This window comes from Maylandia zebra, linkage group LG16 (genome assembly GCF_041146795.1).
Source record: "Maylandia zebra isolate NMK-2024a linkage group LG16, Mzebra_GT3a, whole genome shotgun sequence".
Lineage (NCBI taxonomy): Eukaryota > Metazoa > Chordata > Actinopteri > Cichliformes > Cichlidae > Maylandia > Maylandia zebra.
In genome coordinates this window covers 9,438,925-9,459,688 of record NC_135182.1, presented here as the reverse complement: position 1 = coordinate 9,459,688, position 20,764 = coordinate 9,438,925, and the positions used below count along the sequence as shown (strand labels likewise).

At 41.5% G+C, this 20,764-nt stretch overlaps 2 protein-coding genes across 2 annotated transcripts in view; one reads left to right on the top strand and one right to left on the bottom strand.

Annotated features, from left to right (window-relative positions):
• The window catches only part of frzb (frizzled related protein), a 28,601-nt gene extending 26,267 nt beyond the window's left edge, over positions 1 to 2,334 (bottom strand). The window contains exon 1 of the mRNA XM_014412523.4: positions 1,915 to 2,334. Coding sequence (XP_014268009.1) covers positions 1,915 to 2,119 — 205 coding nt within the window. The 5' untranslated portion in view covers positions 2,120 to 2,334. The remainder of the gene's footprint in view (positions 1 to 1,914) is intronic.
• Positions 2,335 to 11,511: 9,177 nt separating this feature from the next.
• On the top strand, positions 11,512 to 20,328 carry LOC101480051 (dual specificity protein phosphatase 19-like). The gene is made up of 5 exons (XM_004566321.2): positions 11,512 to 11,679; positions 14,988 to 15,236; positions 16,248 to 16,294; positions 16,449 to 16,601; positions 19,759 to 20,328. The coding sequence occupies exons 2-5, from the start codon at positions 15,011 to 15,013 to the stop codon at positions 19,957 to 19,959; spliced, it is 627 nt and encodes a 208-aa protein (XP_004566378.1). The 5' UTR covers positions 11,512 to 11,679; positions 14,988 to 15,010; the 3' UTR covers positions 19,960 to 20,328.
• Positions 20,329 to 20,764: the final 436 nt, after the last annotated feature.

The window sequence follows — 20,764 nt, the reverse complement described above, 5'->3', positions numbered from 1 at the left end:
CAGTGTTACAAAACAGAAAATGAAAAGAGCCGAATTGTTTTTGCACTATTTGAATGAGTGTGGTTGTGTTGTTTTGTTTGTGCTCCTTGGTCATTCGGTTATATGCCCTGAATATGGAAGAAAGACAGAAAAAGGATTAATTTAGCCGACTGATTAGTTAAAACCACGAGTGTTTGACAGCTTTACTAGAAAAATGACTTTTGCCTCAGGTGTATTGTTGGTTGAATAAAAATATTTAGACTACCATCTTATTCAAAACTGCAAATAATACATAATTACACAGATGTTTCCATCAGAAATGCCAGATACATGTACACAAGTTTGAACACTAACGCACTGGTTTAAAAATCAGTCTTTTGTACTACAAGCTTCTCAACCAGTTAAAAATGATGCCAAACGGGCTCATTTTCAAACTTTATTATACCGCAGGTATTTTCCCCAGAAAATGGAAACAGATTTTTGTCAAGAATTTTTTAGGAAATACCAGGAATTCAATTTCCAGTATTCAAACCAACTCATGCTATGATTCTTCACGGTCAACTGGCTGGCTAATTAGAAAAAAATGGAATGTCATTCCTTGCGGCGAAACAATTGAAATTCCTGTTTTTCCTGGACAACGTCCACAGCTCGGAGATCATTTCAGAATCTTGAACGCTCTTGTAACCAAATTCATGTGAACCCAAGAGGCTGAAAATGCTCAGGTTCCTCCTCCTGTAGCCAGCTATAATTCTGATGTGTGCTGTCTTGGATTAGTGCTACAGTCAGACCAGAAAGTGGGTTGTCACTGACCAACTGTACAAAATATGGTTGCTCCATTACAGAGTACTGCTACAGCAGCCAAAAAAGAAAGGCAGAAAAAGGTTTCCATAATCTCTAAGTGAAGCGATGGTTTCAGTGATCAGACCAGATCCAGCCCTGCTCCACCACAAAACGTCCTGACATTTTTCCTGCAGATCTGCTGGAAATACTTGGCAGTAGTTAGTATTTTATTAGTTTATATTTGATTAGCATTTATTACTAGTCAACATCTGGGGGTGAGAGATCTAAGTCTGAGGGTCAGGTGGTCAACAGCTGATATAAAAATATTACTGAATCCCAATTACATGCATATTTAAGAAGAAAGAAGGTAAATAAAGCAAAGTAAAGTATTTGACACTGATTATACCTACCCACTGCTGTGCATATAATAATAATAATAATAATAATAATAATAATAATAATAATAATAATAATAATAATCATTATTATTATTATAAAGACATCAATTTAGTTCATGATAACACTCACTAATCAGTATTTTGAGATGTGATCATCTGTTATTGCACAGAAGAAAAACAATATTTATGGTTTCCATAAGTACATTGGAAGGTTGGAAATTTGAATATATCTGATTGGGGGCATATGTCCCCTCAAATATATATGATGATTACGGCCCTGGAAAAAAAACACTTGGTAATTTTAGAGAAGTGACCTATTCAAGTGTCTGTTCTTCACTCCACTTTCTGTATGTACATTAAAGCCTCCTTACTTTAATTTCATCATTTCTGAGTTATGTGCCAAATAACATTACAGAGATGTTATGAGTGGTCAGGTGTTTATGTTAATGTCAAGGCAACGTGCAGATGATAAAAAGGTCATCCCAGGCTGTTTCAGCCTTTGCCCGACTTGTTAACTAATCTGTGTGCCCTAAAATAGCGCTTTAACTGCTTATTAGCGACTTCAAAAATCAAAAATCGTGAACAGTAAGTTAAAAATAAAGTTGTGGGGAAAACGTTTACATGTTTTCATGAGAACCTGAAAAATCACTGTGCGATTGCTTCTACGGTCAGTTAATTACACACCAGGTTCTTCAATGACTTAATTAACTGCCCAATTAAAAAAAGTTTATTAGGGCACTGAGGGGCAGTAACTCACCCAGCAGCCCCTCAAACTGCTCGATGGCCAGCACCGCGTTGTCCTGCGTGCTGTGGTGGAGATGGTTCGGCATCTTGGTCATGTTCCAGGGCATGGACCGGCACAGCGGGATCCGCACAGTCTCGCAGGACGCCGCCCGGACCGCAGCCGGCCACAGCGCGCAGGACACGGCCAGCAGAGACACGGCGAGCCCCAGAGAGAGCATGTCGGTCGGTTCACAGAGGGTACGGGGGCACAGTGAAGTGAGGGCAGCGCAGGTCCGTGCTCCGGTGAAGACTCGCTCATTCACTTCGAGTTAAATCCCAAATTAGACGCGATTTTCCTGCTGATTGGTGCTTTTCTGCTGCTGCCGTCCGGTCCGCAGACAGCGGGAGGGAGGAGCTGCTTTCTTATGCACACTTCAACGTCCTCCTCTTCCTCTATCCCTCCTTCTCTCTCCAGCTCCCCTCCTGGACTCGTCTCACCTCTCCTCCTCTCCTTTCCCCCTTCTTATCCTCCATACTAAAAGATAGATTCCTTTTAGATGAAAAATAAACACGAGTAAAGCCGTGAAAAGCTCGTAGATGTGTGTGTGTGTGTCACTACATTTTACGAAATCAGTGGCTAGACCTCATACAGTTAACTTTAAGAGAAGGTAAGAGCGTGAGAAAAGTAAAATCTGTCTTTTTTTTAAATATTAGAAAACACTTGAAGTGTTATCAACGCCATCTACTGCAGAAAGTGATGTCCGTAACAAATGGGAAAATCCTTGTACCTGACCATTTTCAGACGGTAACGCCAACTTTGGATTTTGTGCTTCAGATTGCTGTCAGTATGTAGGGAGGACGCATACAGCGTGCAGCTGTCAGTAAAACACGGTGGAGGCTCTGTCATGGTTTGGACTGCATTACAGCTGATAGTGTTGTCACAACTGATGATATTATGAATGCAGATTTTGATCCAACATGCCATGTAGCATGTGAATGGCAGTGGCTTCACCTTTCAACATGTCAGTGACCCCAAACACACTGCAGTAAAACCTTGTTTAAATACACATTTCTCAAACACTCTGTAAATATAGTAAAGGTACATTGGAATAGAGAGACACAACAGAACGCTATCAGGACCCAGACCTCAACATCATTGAAGCAGTGGTGGATCATCTTCACAGAACTGAACAAAAGGCAGGAAACGTCCAAAGAAGAGCTTTGAAAGTCTTTCAAGAAACCTGGAGAACCAGTGCTAAAGACTACTTAAAGAAATGAAAGCTGCTGAAGAGAGTTCAGGCTATGTCAGAGAATAAAGGCGGTCATACCAAATGTTGACTTTTAGGATAGTTAAAAATGAACAAACTTTATTTTTGTCATACTGTCTGTTCATGTATGTTTGCATATGCTTCAATAAACTGCTGCAATGCCTCAAGACATTTGAATAGTGTCATTTATAACAATATCAAATTCAAACAAGAACAAACAAAGACAATTTCACAAACTAATCTATACTGATATAACTTTCTGAACCCAGGCATTACATTTCCTGCTATGTTTGGAGTTTAGAAGTCTCAAAGTGCTCTCTTTTGAAAAGTAACCTGTGACAAAAGCTATCATGTAGGCGAAGCAAAAATGTTTTCCTCTGAGGTAAAGGGGAATAGAAGCTGAAATGATTAAAAATAAAAAATATGCATTTAAAGTACAAACACAGACACATCTTATCACAAAGTCTACAACTGATCAAGACTAGATTACAAATTGTCCACTGGAAGAAGTCTCTGTAAAACAGATTCTGTATCTGCATATGCAGAACAGATCGTCACCAGTGCATGGGCACAGAAGCATAATCTTTATGAAAATTCAAAATGTTTACAATGAAAAGCTGAATAGAGTTTGATCCAGCTCTTTGGTGTGAGCTAAACTGTGACATCCCCTCATTTGTTGTAGATCAGAGGGTGGAGTGCTACGTTATCATCTAAAGGCTACCAGGTTGAGTTAGAAAGCTCTATGACTCTATGGACACTGTTAAGTAGTACCAAAGGCCATATTATTTGTCAGACAGCACCAAAGTCAAGCAAAGTGGCCACATCCCAAAGGAAAAAAAACCCCATACAGTTATTATGAAGGAGAAAGTTAGCTATAGAGACCTGCAAACAGCCTGCTATAAAGTTTGAGATTTTGGGGACTGATTTGCTTTTGGAGCCAGACCCAGGTGGTCGTTTGAGGAACCACCCGGGTCACTGCACCTTTTTTCAGCCCTGGGGGAGCTACGGTTGGTACTGCGAGTTAATGAAGTGTGTGAGAAAACAATAACAACAATACAGAGAAGCTTCCAATAAAAATAGGGATTCCCTGTGGAATAACTAAAGGAAACAGAGAGCAAAAGTAGGACCCACACCTGAAATTAGCAAAAAAAATGAATAAAACAAAATTTCACATTCTTTCACGTGGTTGTAGTCTTACACTGTGCTCTTACAGTTGTTGCAAAGACAATCAGGCACTTGATACGACCTGCTAACAGCAAGTACTGGGGACCTGTAACTGGTTCAGTGGTTCACTGGCCGTCGACCTTTGACCTCCGCAGGCTTGTTGCATTAACAGCTCTGTTATTGGTCCAATAAAGCTGAAAATGACGCAGCAAACTACAGCAGTGTGTGTGTGTGTGTGCATGTGTTGACAGCAGTAATGGTTGTCAGATGTTGGAGGAGCTTCCCATGTTAGGGTTGAGTTACAGCCAGCACGCACACACATGCACACACACACACAGACACACACACACGGACATGGTCTCTCTGGGTTTTGTGACTCATGGATCAACAAGCAGATAACTGAGTCAGCCCTTTCCCTTCTATCCTTCCTTCATTCCTTCCTTCCTCCCTTCTTCCTTTCCACCCTCCTCTCACTATTGCTTCCTTCTTCTGCTTTCTCTCCGAAGTGTGTTTTTTCTTCTGACGTAAAACCCCTCTCGCATTTGGCAGGAAAATCTTATCAGAGGAATGAACACACACACACACACACACACACACACACACACACACACACACACACACACACACACACACACACACACACACATTAACTGTTTCTTGCACAGTGAATGCACATTCCAGTGAAAGTGAAAAAACCCTGCTCATTTTCTCTCCTCTCCACTGTCTGAGAAGCAAAACAAACCCGCAACCTGACTCCGTTGCGTGAATGTGTGTTTGCACCTCTGTCCTTGTGGGATCCAGTGTAAGTTTTGGGACAGACCTCCAAAGGGGTTCAGGTTAGAATGAAGTTTAGGTGCCTCAGCACACACTAACATGTGTGCTGAGGGAATGAAAATTTCAGCCAAAAGAAAACTCTTTCTCTCTGTATGTGGACATATTCTTGGAAACTACCAGAATCTTTTCCAACAAAAATAAGACTGCAGCTGTCCACACACACACACACACACACACACACACACACACACACACACACACACACACACACACACACACACACACACACACACACAGTACAAGGACTGAAAGTAATCTGGAATGATTACTGATTTTGCTACAGAGCCTGAAATTGGAGCTAAAAACGTGAGTATTGCCCTGAGGGTGGTGTTTAAGGAGAAGTCACGGGGGCGTTAAAGGAGAACTGATTTCACATCGCACTCCCATGACACTGTCAGTTTCATGATGGATAGTTTTAAAAAGTAACTGCAGCAGAATCAGAAAAAGTGTCCTTTTTGCTTTCATATGATCTTCTTCCTTGTTGACAGCATTGCCTACATTACCCACAATGCAGTTTCATCTATCAGTGAGATTTAGTCAAAGTCAAATTTATTTATATAGCAGATTTACAGTTTTTTACAGACGCCAGGACACATTTCTCAATACTTAAGTCACTTTTGCAAAACTCTTCACACATTTCTCCTAACTGACCCTCAGCCTGGCAAAGCAGTTCATTTCACATTCAAAATGCACTACAACTACCAAAACACTTCATTCAGGTCTCAAATGAACACATTCCTCCAGAACACTAGCAAAGGTTGACAGCCGACAAACACACTTTGTCACCCACAAAACAATGACCTAAAAAACACTAACAACATGTAGCATTACACAGTGTTTTCCTGTGTAAAACAAGGACACATCTCTGTTTATAATTTCAATATATGTTACTGGAATGAATCAGACATCATGTATTTATGTTTATGTATTTTTATTTTTTTGCACTAAGTAATCCCAAAATACAAGAATTTGTATACACACCATCCACTGATACACATACAATAGTAATGCTAATCTACTCGGTCTCCTCCATTTGGCCACAGGTTCTCATCCACATCACATCTTATGTCATCTAGGGTAATACACCTAGGAAAGAATCTTCTGGCATGCCAGAATTGAAGGAGTTGAAAAATTGAAGGAGTAACAACTGTGTAGATGTTCATCCACAATGAGAATCAGCTGTGGCTGGTTAAACTGCATTGTTAGATTTAAAATATGTTTCAATAAAATATTGCTGTTGGATTTTGCTGTCTTTTCAAGTTTTGCATTGTGTTATTGTTTTGACCATGAGTTTAACAGTTTTGAAAACAGTATGTAAGCACATGCAAAATGTCCTGTACGTACAAAGATTTTTGGCAGTTGTTGTGTCTGAGTGAGAAGATGATTCATGAAATTTGAGAGATGTAGTCATTGAATGCATTTTGAGCCAAGACAATGATAACTGGTCCTCAGTTTAGCCCACATAGACTTCTGTTGTGCTCACTGTGTGAGGAGTTTTGCAAACGTGACCTAAGTATTGGGAAATGTGTCCTAGCGTCTGTAAAAAATTGTAAAACTACAACTGTTGACCGAAGTGCTGTACATTTAAGACAATCAAAAATATAAAAACATCCAAGCCACAAAATAAAAGTGGGTTTTCAGACAGGTTTTGAAAGTGTCCACTGTTGGGGAGGTCCTGATGTGAAGGGGCAGTTTGTTCCACAATTTAGAAGCAGTCACAGCAAAGGCCCGATCTCCTCTCTACTTTAATCTGGACCTCGGGACAGCCAAGAGCATTCGATCCGCAGACCTCAGTGATCTTGCAGAAGTATACGAATTTAAAACATCAGAAAGGTATGAGCGTGCTAACCCATGCAACGCCTTAAAAACAAATAATAAAATCTTAAAATTAGTTTGAAAACTAACTGGCAGCCAGTGAAAGGATGACAGTATGGGAGATATGTGGTCTCGCTTGCGTGTGCCAGTTAGTAACCGTGCTGCAGCGTTTTGGACCAGCTGCAGTCGGCTAACAGATGACAGACTAACATCAGAGTAAAGTTGCAGTAAACTGTCTCTTTCGCTGGAAAGTGTAGGCAACACCAAAGAGCCAAAAACCTTCTTTATGGCTGGTAGACAAGCTGAAAAAGCAGTTTAATGTTTAATGTAAGTGTGAAGGAGGGCACACATTTTGGGATTTTATCCGTACTTTTACATACTTTAGAGATGTCCTATAGGTAAAGATGTCTGTGAAGGTTCTCAGTCATCCAGGTCATCGTAGTCAAAGGAGCTTGCAAAGAAAAGCGTCTGGACTTCTTTAAGTTGCTTGAAGACGTTTCACCTCTCATCCGAGAAGCTTCTTCAGTTCTAAGGTCAAATGGTGGAGAGTCCCTTTACATGGAGGAAGTGGAAAGGAAGGCTCTTGGCTCTTTCAAAGGAAGAGTACCCAGCCACTGGTACAGATATGTCAAATGGTGGAGAGTCCCAGATATAAACCTAGTGGGAGTGACCCCCCACAGGGGGACAAAAGGACCCCCTGATGATCCTCTAATCGCCTGAGCCAAGGTGTGAAACTGGGTGTGGGTCCCAATCAGCCAGGGTTTCGGGTGAGTTCATTGTGAAACTTGGCCCCACCTTATCATGCGAATTCCTGAGGTCAGATGGCCCAGGATGTGAGTGGGCGTTAAGGCGTCTGGGAAGGGATCTCAAAACTGGATTATAGATGGCAGAGAGTTGGTGTCGTAAACCCCCGCCTCTGTTCAAAGATGGTCGCTCACAGTGGACATAGATGCTTCTTTCACTCCTCTTTCAAACCATCTGTCCTCTCTGTCCAAAATGTGAACATTGGCATCCTCGAAAGAGTGTCCTTTATCCTTAAGATGCAGATGGACTGCTGAGTCTTGTCCTGTGGAGGTGGCTCTTCTGTGTTGTGCCATGCGCTTGTGAAGTGGCTGTTTGGTCTCTCCAATGTAGAGGTCTGGGCATTCCTCGCTGCACTGTACAGCATACACCACATTGTTAAGTCTGTGTTTTGGCATTTTGTCTTTCGGGTGAACCAGTTTCTGTCTGAGTGTGTTGCTGGGTCTGAAATACACTGGGATGTCATGCTTGGAGAAAACTCTCCTGAGTTTTTCTGATACACCGGCTACATAGGGGATGACAATGTTGTTGCGTCTGTCTTTCTTATCCTCCCTCGCTGGTGTCTGGTCTTCTTTTCTGTGTCTCTTTGCTGACTTTAAAAACGCCCATTTAGGATAGCCGCACGTTCTGAGTGCTTCCTTTACATGTGTGTGTTCCTTCTTTTTTCCTTCAGGCTTAGAGGGAACATGTTCTGCCCGGTGGTGTAGGGTCCTAATTACTCCAAGTTTGTGTTCCAGAGGGTGATGGGAGTCAAAGAGGAGGTACTGGTCCGTGTGTGTGGGCTTCCGGTAAATTTTGATGTTGAGTTTGCCGTTCTCTTCAATGTGCACGGCGCAGTCCAGGAAAGGCAAACAGTTGTCCTTTGTGTCTTCCCTGGTGAACTTGACATCACCGATTTAGGTTATTTTAGTATGGAAATAGTTTAAAAGCCACATCTGTGCGTGTGAATGTCAGATTGTTGATTTACTGACACACCTGCCTACAATTTGATAAAATGTACACAGACAGAGTTTTGTATGTTCAGCTGCCACACATCAGAAGCATTCTGATGTCTTTATAATATGCAAGGCCATGCTGTGTGAAGCAAGACAACAATGAGCTGGAGACGGACAGGAGCTATATTATTTCCATCATAGTGTAATATGTGCTCTGTCACATCACTATAATTAACATAAAAATACTAAGCCAGGAGGTCTCCTCTCTTCAGGAACTCACTCTGCAGGAGGGGGAGATATAGGAGAGGTGGAGGAAGATCTCAGCCTGGTCATCTATTGTCTTATGTAGTCTGGAAGATGAGTGCCGGGCTCTGTGGGGCCAGGCGGCGCTGCTGAACTGTGCCCCGGTCCGGATGGGCCTGGACCCCCTTTCCCTGGTGGGTTGCAGAGTATGGGGGTGCCTACTGGGGTCAGCAGGGGAGCTGGCCCCAGGGAGGGGTCACTTGCCCCTCCCTTCCTTCCCTACCCATCTCCAGCTGCCTCCCTCTTCCCGCTCCACCACAATCACCCACACATGCAGGGCCTTGGGGTAGTTGTTGCCCACCTTTCAATTTTAAATACACGTTGACACTGAGGGCTATCAGGAGGGGCTATGCGCTTACCTGCTGCTCTCTGGCAGGTAGCTCCATGCCCTCCTGGGTTTTAAATGCACCTTAGAACACACATGCATCAACACTACATATGAGCGGGCGGAGGGAGGTTTGGAGTCTTAACCCCCCCCCCCCCCCTCCCCCGTTCTCTGCCGCCTGCTGGAGCGGGGGGGCTAGGAGGAGGAGTTGGCCGTCTGATTGGGGTCTGGAATGTGGGGCCTTCCTGCTGCTGCGGAGTCGGGGCGGTCTGCTTCTCTCCACCCCAGAGAAAAGGGTAACACCACCTGGGTCTGGGTGCAGTTTCCCCCTCCAGGGACAAGGGTACCTAGACCCGGTTTGTAGAGTACGCTTGGGGAGTGTGATCGTGTGTACAGTGTCTCTTTATGTCTGTCTCCACGTTGGTTGAGTGTGGAGTAAGTTCATATGAGAGCATGAGGGTGGGAATGGATGTTTGTATATGTGTGTGCCTGTATGTCTGTGTCTATATGTCAGGTTGGGTGTCAGGCGCCACCTCTCTGGGGACATCTCAGGCCCTCCAAGGTATGGAGGCCTATCTCCCCCTACCACCACTTCCCCTGCCAGTGGCGGACTCCCTCAGGTGTCGGTGCGTTGGTGGTTCTTTGTGTCTGGGGATGGGCGTCCAGGTACACACCGGCTCACTCCTTGGCGGCCGCTTATTGGGGCCTGGAGCCTGGGGCTTGCTGGGGCCACTTCGGGGGTGGGGTGCCCCCGGCCTCTCGGCCTGGGGCTCGGTCACTCTGGCACAGCTGGCTGCCGGCGGAGCTCACGGGCGTGTCACTGCAACTCCCCCTGGCTTCTGCTCCGCAGCTGCTGAGTGAGCCCTCATCTGGGACTCTCCTCAGCTCTTTCTGGGACAGTGGCGCGGCTGCCCCTCTGTTGGTCTTCCTTGGTCTCTTGTGTTCTGGGGGCCTCTGGATGTCTGGAGTTTTGATCTCCTCCATACCTGCTTCATGCCCTGGAGGACGGGGCTGTGGCCCCCCCACACCCTCTAGCAGATCATTACATGAAGGAACCTTTTAAAAACAAGCGCGTCCATGCTCACAGGTGTACATACAGGTGATCACACCCACAAACTACACCCTTTTTGGCTCCTACCTCAAAGCACACTGTGTGCTGTCGATCTTACGTGCTGCACAATAATGTTTAATATTTAGTATTTACTGTTATATTCCCATATATCATCATGATGTTGTTTATCCCTTGTTAAATGCTTGTTTTCTTTTTTCTTTCTCAACAGGTGATCCAGGTGATTGATATATGCATTTTATGTCTGCTTATTTTGTTGGTTTTTGTTTTTTTCCCTTTATCCCCGTCCCTCTTCTCAGCTGTTTTTCTTTCCCTCTTTCTTTCTCCCCTTCTTTCCCCCATTCAAGTCTGTCCCGTATTTAGCAAGTGAAAATAAAATAAAATAAACAATAAAAGGTGAATCAAATAGACCATTACGGCAAGGCTGGGATGGTCTATTTGCTAAAGTAAATCCATTGGACATCTTTCTTCGCCTTTAGACAATAATTCTGATGGCAAAAGAGCCAAACAGGACAGGCAAAAATAAATAAATAAATAAAATAAAATACTAAGCCTTGAAAGACTTGTGTTTTATGTATTATTCATTTGATAATTCATTCTAACTGTAGCTCTTTATTTTAACAGTTTGTTGGGCGCTGCAACAGATTTGAAGTAGTTTTTCATTAATGCTGCTTAAGAAAAGCAAATATGTGGCTCCCTCTAGTGAAAAAGTAAGAAACAACATCCAACACCAACACAACCAGTCCTTTACTAATTTCCTTGAAAATATTCTGACATTACTTCTGTAATTTTATCATATAATCATATAGAAAAGCATATATTTTGCCATTGTGCTTTAGCTGCATGTGCTCTATATTAAAGTGAGGCAACAAAACAGGAAAGAGGATTTATTCATTTAGTACATAGGAAAAATGAAAAGGATTGCGCTAAAGTCTAAGTTTTTTTGTTTGTTTGTTTTTTTGTTTGTTTGTTATGCACTTGGTAAATGTGTCATTGTTAAAGTGCACAGGTGAAATTCAGACAGGCAGCAGGTTTCATGTTACACAGCAGCAGCTCACCTCCAGCAGAGTTCCTGACCTAACGGCAACCAAGTTTAGTCGGTATTAGGCATCTGAACCACACTGCATGCCTACTGTGAAAAAAAAGATGACGAAGGGACGCATCTGTTTTTCTTCTGCAAACTGAACCGGATCCTTCGCCTTCTCTGGTTTCTGGCATTTAAGCTAGACTTCCCTGAGAGAAACTAATACAAGCTGAACTGAATTACAACAATCACAGGAAACAGGTACTGTATAAAGATAGTGCATGTTATTACAGAGCATATGTGCTGGTTGTTGTTCCAAGGTGAGGAAATTAACATTATGATTAGGTCAGGTTATCCAAAACAAATTTAAGCTACCTAATAAAACAAGGTGGACAGAACCTAAATAGTTGATTTTTAAAAATGATTTGAATTAGATAATAATTTGCATATTTAAATTAGATGTGTTATTTTGCTTATGAAGATGTCAGGGTAAGGGCAGGTAGTCCCTGTGAGCCAACAGCACAGATGGATCTGAGCACTCTCATTTATGTGAGTGAGAATAGGTCTGCATGACCTGCCTGGTCTTCTCTGACACATAGCTCGGGCTGTTTTTAAAAATAAAGCTGGAAATTAAGAAATGGATCCTCTTTAAAAGATAACTAAAATTTTTTTGTTCAGCCTGATAGGGAAATTTATTTCTTAACCAAAAGTTTTGACCAGCTCCTGTTAGATGATATGTTCTATCCGGGGCATTTTTTTTTTTTTTTTTTAGATCAGAAGTCATGCAGAAATGCAAATGGTGATTCTAAAGTCATAGTTGGGTTTACAAAGTTCAGGGACTTCAAAGCCACAGTCACAACTTTGAGTCTAGGCTGCAGAGCAACTGGCAGATTTTGATATGATAGCCCCGACGTCCTGATGGAGACATAATGTTAGAAGTAGCTCTCTTATAACTGTCCAGCCACACTTAATTCTAAAAGTTATCACAAGAATTTTCCATTTAATGTGTGAAAATTCAATTCTCCAAAAGATGATTCTGTTCGTTTGGACGTAGCGTTTGTGGAAGAAACATTTCTTCCACAAAACGCTACGTCCAGAATCAACTTTTGGAGATCTAATTACCTGGATGATTGATCATGCATCAAGATGCAAATTCAATTCAATTCAATTCAATTTTATTTATACAGTGCCAAATCACAACAACTGTCGCATTCAATGTGCTTTAAATTGTAAGGCAGACCCTACAATAATAAATCAAAAACCCAACAATCATATGACCCCCTATGAGTAAGCACTTTGGCAATAGTGAGAAGGAAAAACTCCCTTTTAACAGGAAGAAATGTCCAGCAGAACCAGGCTCAGGGAGGGGCGGGCATCTGCTGGGACCGGTTGGCCTAAGAGAAGGAAGACAGGATGAAAGACATGCTGTGGAAGAGAGACAGAGATTAATAACAAGTTTGATTCAGTGCAGAGAGGTCTATTAACACATAGTGAGCAAGAAAGGTGACTGGGGAAGAAATACTAATACTGATAGTGCATCATGGGAATCCCCCAGCAGCCTATACTTTTTGCAGCATAACTAAGGGAGGATTCAGGGTCACCTGGTCCAGCCCTAACTGTATGCTTTAGCAAAAAGGAAAGTTTTAAGCCTAATCTTAAAAGTAGAGATAGTGTCTGTCTCCTGAATCCAAACTGGAAGCTGGTTCCACAGAAGAGGGGCCTGAAAATTGAAGGCTCTCCCTCCCATTCTACTTTTAAATACTCTCTAGGAAGAAAAACTAACCCAGCAGTCAGAAAGCAAAGTGCTCTAATGGAGTGATATGGTACTATAAGGTCATTAAGCAACAGTGCCTTGCTGTGAGGCAAGAAGGTCCTGAGTTCAATTCCACCATCAGGTTTGCTTGGATTCTCCCCTGAGTTTAACTAATTGGTGTGTGTTATCTGGCTTCACGGATAGATAAAGTTGAATATCATCTGCATAGCAGTGAAAATGTATACTATGTCTTCTAATGATGCTGCCTAAGGGAAGCATGTATAATGTGAACAGAACTGGTCCTAGCACTGAACCCTGTGGAACTCCATAATTAACCTCAGTGTGTGAAGAGGACTCTCTATTTACATGTACAAACTGGAGTCTGTTAGATAGATATGATACAAACCACTGCAGTGCAGTACCTGTAATACCTACAGCATGTTCTAATCGCTCTAATAGGATATTATGGTCGACAGTATCGAATGCTGCACTAAGGTCTAGCAGGACAAGCACAGAGATGAGTCCACTGTCAGAGGCCATAAGAAGATCATTTGTAACCTTCACTAAAGCTGTTTCTGTGCTGTGATGAGCTCTGAAACCTGACTGAAACTCTTCAAATAAACCATTCCTCTGCAGATGATCTGTTAGCTGTTTGACAACTACTCTTTCAAGGATTTTTGATATGAAAGGAAGGTTGGAGATTGGCCTATAATTAGCTAAGACTGCTGGGTCTAGAGATGGCTTTGAATCATCTTCAACATGTGAAGATAAATTGAACAGGATGCAATGACAAAACCAGCAAGGTCACACATAAGGACACAAAAAGGAAATTACTAGCTTTCTGATTTTTGACAGCATAGAAAAGATAGTTTAGCCATATTTGGAAAGTGAAACAGACGTGATAACACCTCTCAAACTGTACCTCTGCAAATTATGTGCTGAAGAGGAAGCAAAATAGGACCCATAACAAAGCCTTGAGGCACACCACACAGTCAAAGTGAGTTGGTGAAAGTATTGTTAACCTGAAATCCAAAGATGGAGGATGATCCATCCAATCACAGCCAGAGTCAATGATGTCAATGTGAACCAAAATGGTCCAGAGTTTTAAGTACACAACTGAATTTAAACTGGACCTTTCTGGGGCATAAGGATCAAAATGGACAAAATAATGAACCAAATAAAATAATTTAGAAGACAAAATAAATAAAATGAAAGATGAACTGCAAAACAGCTGCTTCTTTCTATTCAGTAAACATCAGAAACTGGTGGTGATGTAAGAGTATTGGGGAATCATTGCATGATTGTGCAGTGCTCCGTCAGCATGATTATAGACTGAGTTCTGAACCTGATGGGGAGACAGAAAAGAAATCAAGATCAGTGTCACATGAAACCTCATAGAGGACCTAATTAAAAAGCTTTACAGCAGCTATTAAGACCACTTGTAAGTGATCCAGGGGTTTCTTGTTAAGCCACAGTGTTACATTCATTAAAAATTAAAATTCAAAGAGCTTATTTATGATCCTTAGCTCAAAAGACACGAGCAAACTTAAGGGGAGGTGCTTTCTTATTCAGCTAGTCTGTGTCAGTACTTTCTGATCTTGCTATCCTCTCTGCGCTCCCATTCCGTGTCATCAAAGATGTAAACCCTTTAAATGGCTTGGAAAAATGTGCTTTCTATTCTTCTAAAATGATGCAGGAATTTTACATGACAGCTTGCCTCAGATCGCAGGAAACTGTAAGCCCGTTCGTACACATCCGGTTCTCTAAACAGATGACATGGAGTTATTTGAAATATTCATTTACATTTATCTTTCAGGTGCAGTCCAGGTCAGTCTGAGCATGCAGTCCTTGACCGAGGAGATCCACAATTTCTCTCGGACGCGGCTGAGGAAGCAGTGCACCCGTGTGACCTCACTGAGTGGCCGTCGCATTATCGAGACTTGGAAGGGTTCAACAATCACTGTGGTCGAATACCCCGCCCCCCCTTCAGAGAAGATGCTGGGATATGTCCCTGACACTTCCTGGGACCTGCAGGTTGGCATTGTCAAGCCCTTCCTTCTACTGGGTGAGTAACCCAAACAAATAACGCTTGTCTGAATACCTGGAAATATTGAAGAGTATGACCACTGTCAACCACTAGGCTGTGATTTCATTTGGTTAAAAGGGGTTCAGCATTTTACTGGCATTTTCCTCTGTTGGACAGCCAAGTGAAAAGCTGAGGTGAGTGGAAAACATGGTGATAGAGGAGGATGTGTTTGGAGGATATGGAAACAGACAGAGATTTTGTGTCTCTTTGGAAACATGTGATTATTCAGCTTGTGCCAAAAAAGTGAGGAAATTAAAAAAACAAAACAATTTTAGATGAATCAACCATCAGTGACTCTACACACAGAGAGAGGTTTAGAGGACAGAAACAGCAGCTAATTTAAGCTGTTCCTATACAACTACACCTGAGTCATAAAGAGCTTCAGCCACATGAAAGACAAAAGTCTGGTAATGGATAATGTGGCCTCCGGCGAGCCCTGATTCAACATTGTAGAGCCAATTTTGGATTACAATAACAGACACTAAGAAAGACTAAATCCACATAGGAACTCCTGGAGACTGGAGCAACACAAAGGCCAAATAATTTGGAAAAAAAATACAAAGGTACTAGGGGGAAGTGCTCCCCTTTTAGAGGCTTTGCTTTGACTGAAAATTACAATGTATAAATACAAATATCCTCAATATTTATTATTAGTTTTTAGCACTTGCAGAACAAACACCTAGATATGAATTTAGGAAGTACAAAAAAATAAGCAGATGAGCCCATCTCCTCTCCCTGTGTCTCCCTGTCCTGTCCTGGATGTCCCCTTCAGCCCAGCAGTGCCGATAACCACTGAGCTCGTAACATGAGCCCCTACATGTGAGGGACGGGAGGAGACGTGACCCCGGAGCTCACTGATTTAGTGGGAGACCATTGATGACCCCATGACCTGCAGTAGATGCTGGGGCATACACACAGCAGGTTTTTCATTCGGCACCCTGGAGAGAGTCAAACCACACACTAACTAGTTTTATGTATGTGTGTGTGCAGGTTCTCAGGATGCTGCACATGACTTTGGCACGCTGAGAAAACACAAGGTGAGCTTCTTTTCCTACAAGCAAGGAGTTCGTTTCAGTCACTACTATCAAAGCAAAATTATGTTTCTGTTCCTGTTTCTCTGACTGTGTAGTCATAGGTAAGCTTCATTTTATGAATATCAGTATTGTGATAGTGAAACATTATCCTCCTCAGGTGTCTCACATCCTGAATGTGGCCTTTGGGGTGGAGAATGTCTTCCCGGACCTGTTCATCTATAAGACTGTCAGTATTCTGGATCACCCCGACACCGATCTCCTCCCTCACCTCCAGGAATGCTGTGACTTCATCCAGCAGGCTCAGACTGAGGTGACATAATTTCTTATGCATGTGTTTATTATTAATGTTAATGTTAAGTTACATGTGGATTTATCTAAAGGATAAATCCATAAATAAATGTATCTATATAAAAGGTGAATTAAAACTAGTATTAAGAGGTGATTAGTAATATTGATTACATTTATTTCTACTCTGAAATTTATTTCTCCTATAATTTCTCCCAGCTGGGTCACACATTGGCCTTAACACTCATATGACTGGGTAGCGTTAGCAAGATTTAAGATTGCATGGGCCCCATGGGAGTTTCTGTTTTTTAAGGGGGCTGCAGCTCTCTTGACTTTGGGAATGGCTGCTATAGACATTAGTATGATAAACATAAATGCTAAAGGACATAACTAACATGTGATCTCATTGCTAACTACATGCTGTCTGTCTGTGGCTTTTACACTGCATGTTTTGAAAACTATTACAGATGATTAAATAGAGAGAAATAAATTTTAAAAAGAAATATTGACGAATAGGCATGGTCTACATAATAAATGAATATTTATATTAATTGTCTATTAAGCAATATTAACAGCAGAGCTGGGTACTTTTGCCGAATGAAGTACTTAGCAAACTAACTAGCTTATGGCAACAAGCAGTCAGATGTAAGGGTTTTAAACTGAGGGATGCATTAACATGCTACAAATGTTTCAACACTTCTTCCTCTCCTTGTCACCTCGTTGTGTTTCCTCTCCTTGTCGCCTCATCCTTGGTTTTAAATAATAGATGGTTAGTTTTGGTCATGTTTTATTCAACTGCTCTCAGATGAGATCTCAGTGTCATACAAGCTTTTAGCAGCGAAGCTCACGACTCACCTTAACATGACACCCCACACACACACTCACACATACACACACATAGAGTCATTACAAAGTCATTAGAGGTGTTTGATTACAGGAAGTCTATGTGTGTGTGCGCGTGTCTGTGTGTATGCGTATCCTCATAATGATATGTTTCTGTGTGTGGTAATTCCAGCTCTGATAATCAAACTGATGCTTTTACTTTGAAATGCAGACTCAAATTACTCGGTGGGCCATCTGGCTGGTAATGACGCTCGATTATGGACGCTGTCATGACGACAGCAACAGCCACAAAGGCATCATGTGACGGGGTTCATGACTGCAGGACAAATATATAAATTAATGTAACTTAATTGATACTAACTTTACTTTAGAGTTTGCATTATGACCTTTATTTTCTGAGAAATTCCTTTTCAAAATTATCTCAAATTCATCATCTATGATGATCCCAAACCCCAACCCGGAGAAAGAAAATATTTTTTTTGCATGCCAGAGTGAGTACTTTCTTTCTCCCCTGATTGCTAATAATTTGGAGACAATATAAAATATCACATATTCTGATGATTTATATTAGAATAATAATCCACATAACGCACCACTGGGTCATCAAATCAGACTTTAATGACTGTTTTTGTAATTTCGTACCTGTTTAGAAATCTTTGTTCAAATTTGGTTGATAAAGAGGTCAGCTTTTTACAACATTGTTGAATGTGTAAAAAAACTGAAATAATCTTAATGGAGAACTGCAACTTTTTCTCCATAGCTCTTATTGTTTCTCTGCACGTTGGTCAAATCAGCTGATTTGACCAGTGAGTGCTCAGCCTGGTAACTGAGACACAGCTTATGGTGTACACCTTTCACGCGAAGGAAGATACAGACTGCAAAAGAGAAGCTAATGTGCATCCACAGACACAAACAAACAAACAAGCCTATTAACTAAAGCGCTCGTTGGAGCGTGAAGATCAGCCTGGACATCCTGACGTCAAAGCAAAGGCTCTGATCCGCTGTTTTGAATGTGGTCAATCAGGAAAAGTCAAAATTAAATATTATTAAAAACAACAACAACAACAAAACAGCGAAAGAACAGGCAGAGAGAGATGTTTAATTAGAATTATATTCTGTCAGTGAATATAATTTAATATTAATTTTCTTGTCTCTAATGCAAAGAATAAGGTGCCAAGATTAAGTTCTTTCTTTCAAATGAATAGATTTAAATAAAAAAAACAATGACATAAAATTTAAATTCTGTTCGTTAAAGTTAATGACAGAAAAATTACATCTCACTTTAGTTTACAGCATGTTACATTAAATACTTTAAGAACATGAGATCATGAAACAAGACGGGGGTCTGTGGTAATGAAACTGTTATCGTGGCCCTTTTTGTTGCCACCATGTCCAAGTTTACAATACAAAAGCTTTTAGAAGAAGTTATAAGGAGAAAACTGACCAGGGATCTGTCTGTGAACATGATTCACTGGTGTTTTTAAGTGCAACAGACAAACAAACATACAAACTAAGGATTAAGGGAAAAATCAGACACTGGGTTGCACTACAGGCATTATTAGTATTGGGGCAATGGCCCAAACAAAGCCTATTTCTCCTACTGCTACTAGAAAGTGCTCAACTCAGGTGTGACTTCACTTCCAAAGGTAAAAGCATTACAGCATAAGACAATTTTACACCGGTTTTATTTTTTTAGACCTCAAGCTTGATCTTTTCCTGATTGAGCGATTTGGGACCCCTCCTGGACCACTCCTGTGTGACTTTTTTCAAGCATGTTCCACCAGGAGCAGGGCCTGGGGTAAACCCAGAAGATGTTGGAGAGATTACATCTATCGGCTGGCTTGGTAACACCTCGCTGGCCTTAATAAGCTGAAGAAAATGAAAGGACGAATGTAATATTGATCTTTTATAAATAGTCTATAATGTTCTTTGTGGTAGGGGCAAAGAACCAACAACACCACAAAGTTGAAAGAGGAACACACAATAAAGATTGTTTCACTGTCCCAAGTGAAAGTAGACAGCAACAACATGTGGATGTTGGCCTGTAAAGGTCTGTCTGTTACCTAGGGATTATGAGAACAACTTTTTCACAATTAGATACTAATCAAGTAGTTTTTAGAAGCTAAACTTAACCAAGCTGTGGGCAAAGATGAAAGAGTGTCAAACAGGAGCTGTGCCTTCATCACCCCACATGCCTATGGAGGAGGACTGTTACGAAATAAGAAACGCACAACATGACCTTATTAGGATATTTTGCCCCAAGTGGCAAAGAATGGAATATTGATCTTTTATAAATGATGTGGTTTTAATATTATTATTTTTGTGTGTATCTCCATTAGAAAGGCGTGGTGTTGGTCCACTGCAACGCTGGGGTGTCACGTGCACCCGCTGTGGTCACTGGCTACCTGATGTCATGCGATGGCCAGTCTTTTGATGCTGCCCTCTCATTGGTCAAATCAGCTCGGCCCACCTCCTCACCAAACCCCGGCTTCCTGGAACAACTGCGGAATTACAAAACACCAGCAATGAATGGGTCCTGAAGTACAAAGACAAAATGTTACTTTAATTACAATACTTTAGTATAAAAATATATTTGGGATAATTACAATGTATGGTCTGTTTTTTTTTAAGGAGAAGAGGGGTGGCTTATACAGAGGTACCATCCAATTAAACTTATAAACTCATTATTCATCAAAATTTCCAGCATGTTTTCTCTCTTTCCTCTTCATTGAGGCATGATTTACGTCTTTGTGTTTTATTTTTGAGGGCAATGTCTTTGTGCTTGAATGCTGTCATTTAGATTTGTATCTCTGGGGGAAATTTATTTTGACCCATCCTTATTGTTTCGGAGTGGTGGGCAGCCACAAACTCCAGAGTGTTATTTCTAACCAGAATTGAAAATAAATAAATAAGTGAATACAGATGTCAATGACTGAAACAGAAATGCTTGTTGTAACTTTTTTGCAGTTATGGCTTTGAATATGGAAGCAACAGTAACAATTTTTTTGTCATACCTGTAGAAAACAAAACTGAACTAGAGAATACAGGAAACTAAACCAATTAACAGAGCACACAGCTGAGTACGAGGGAGATTGCAGACATAAATACACACAAGGGCAAACGAGGGAACACACCACAGGAGGGAACACAGCTGAACGTGATCTAACTAACGAGATGGGGAAACAAAACTGAACATGGCGCACACTAGACAGATGACACGGAAGCTGGGAGGCAAACAGTAGCCTTTGTCTACTGCAGCATAACTAAAGGAGGATTCAGGGTCACCTGATCCAGCCCTGACTATATGCTTTAGCAAAAAGGAAAGTTTAAAGCCTAATCTTAAAA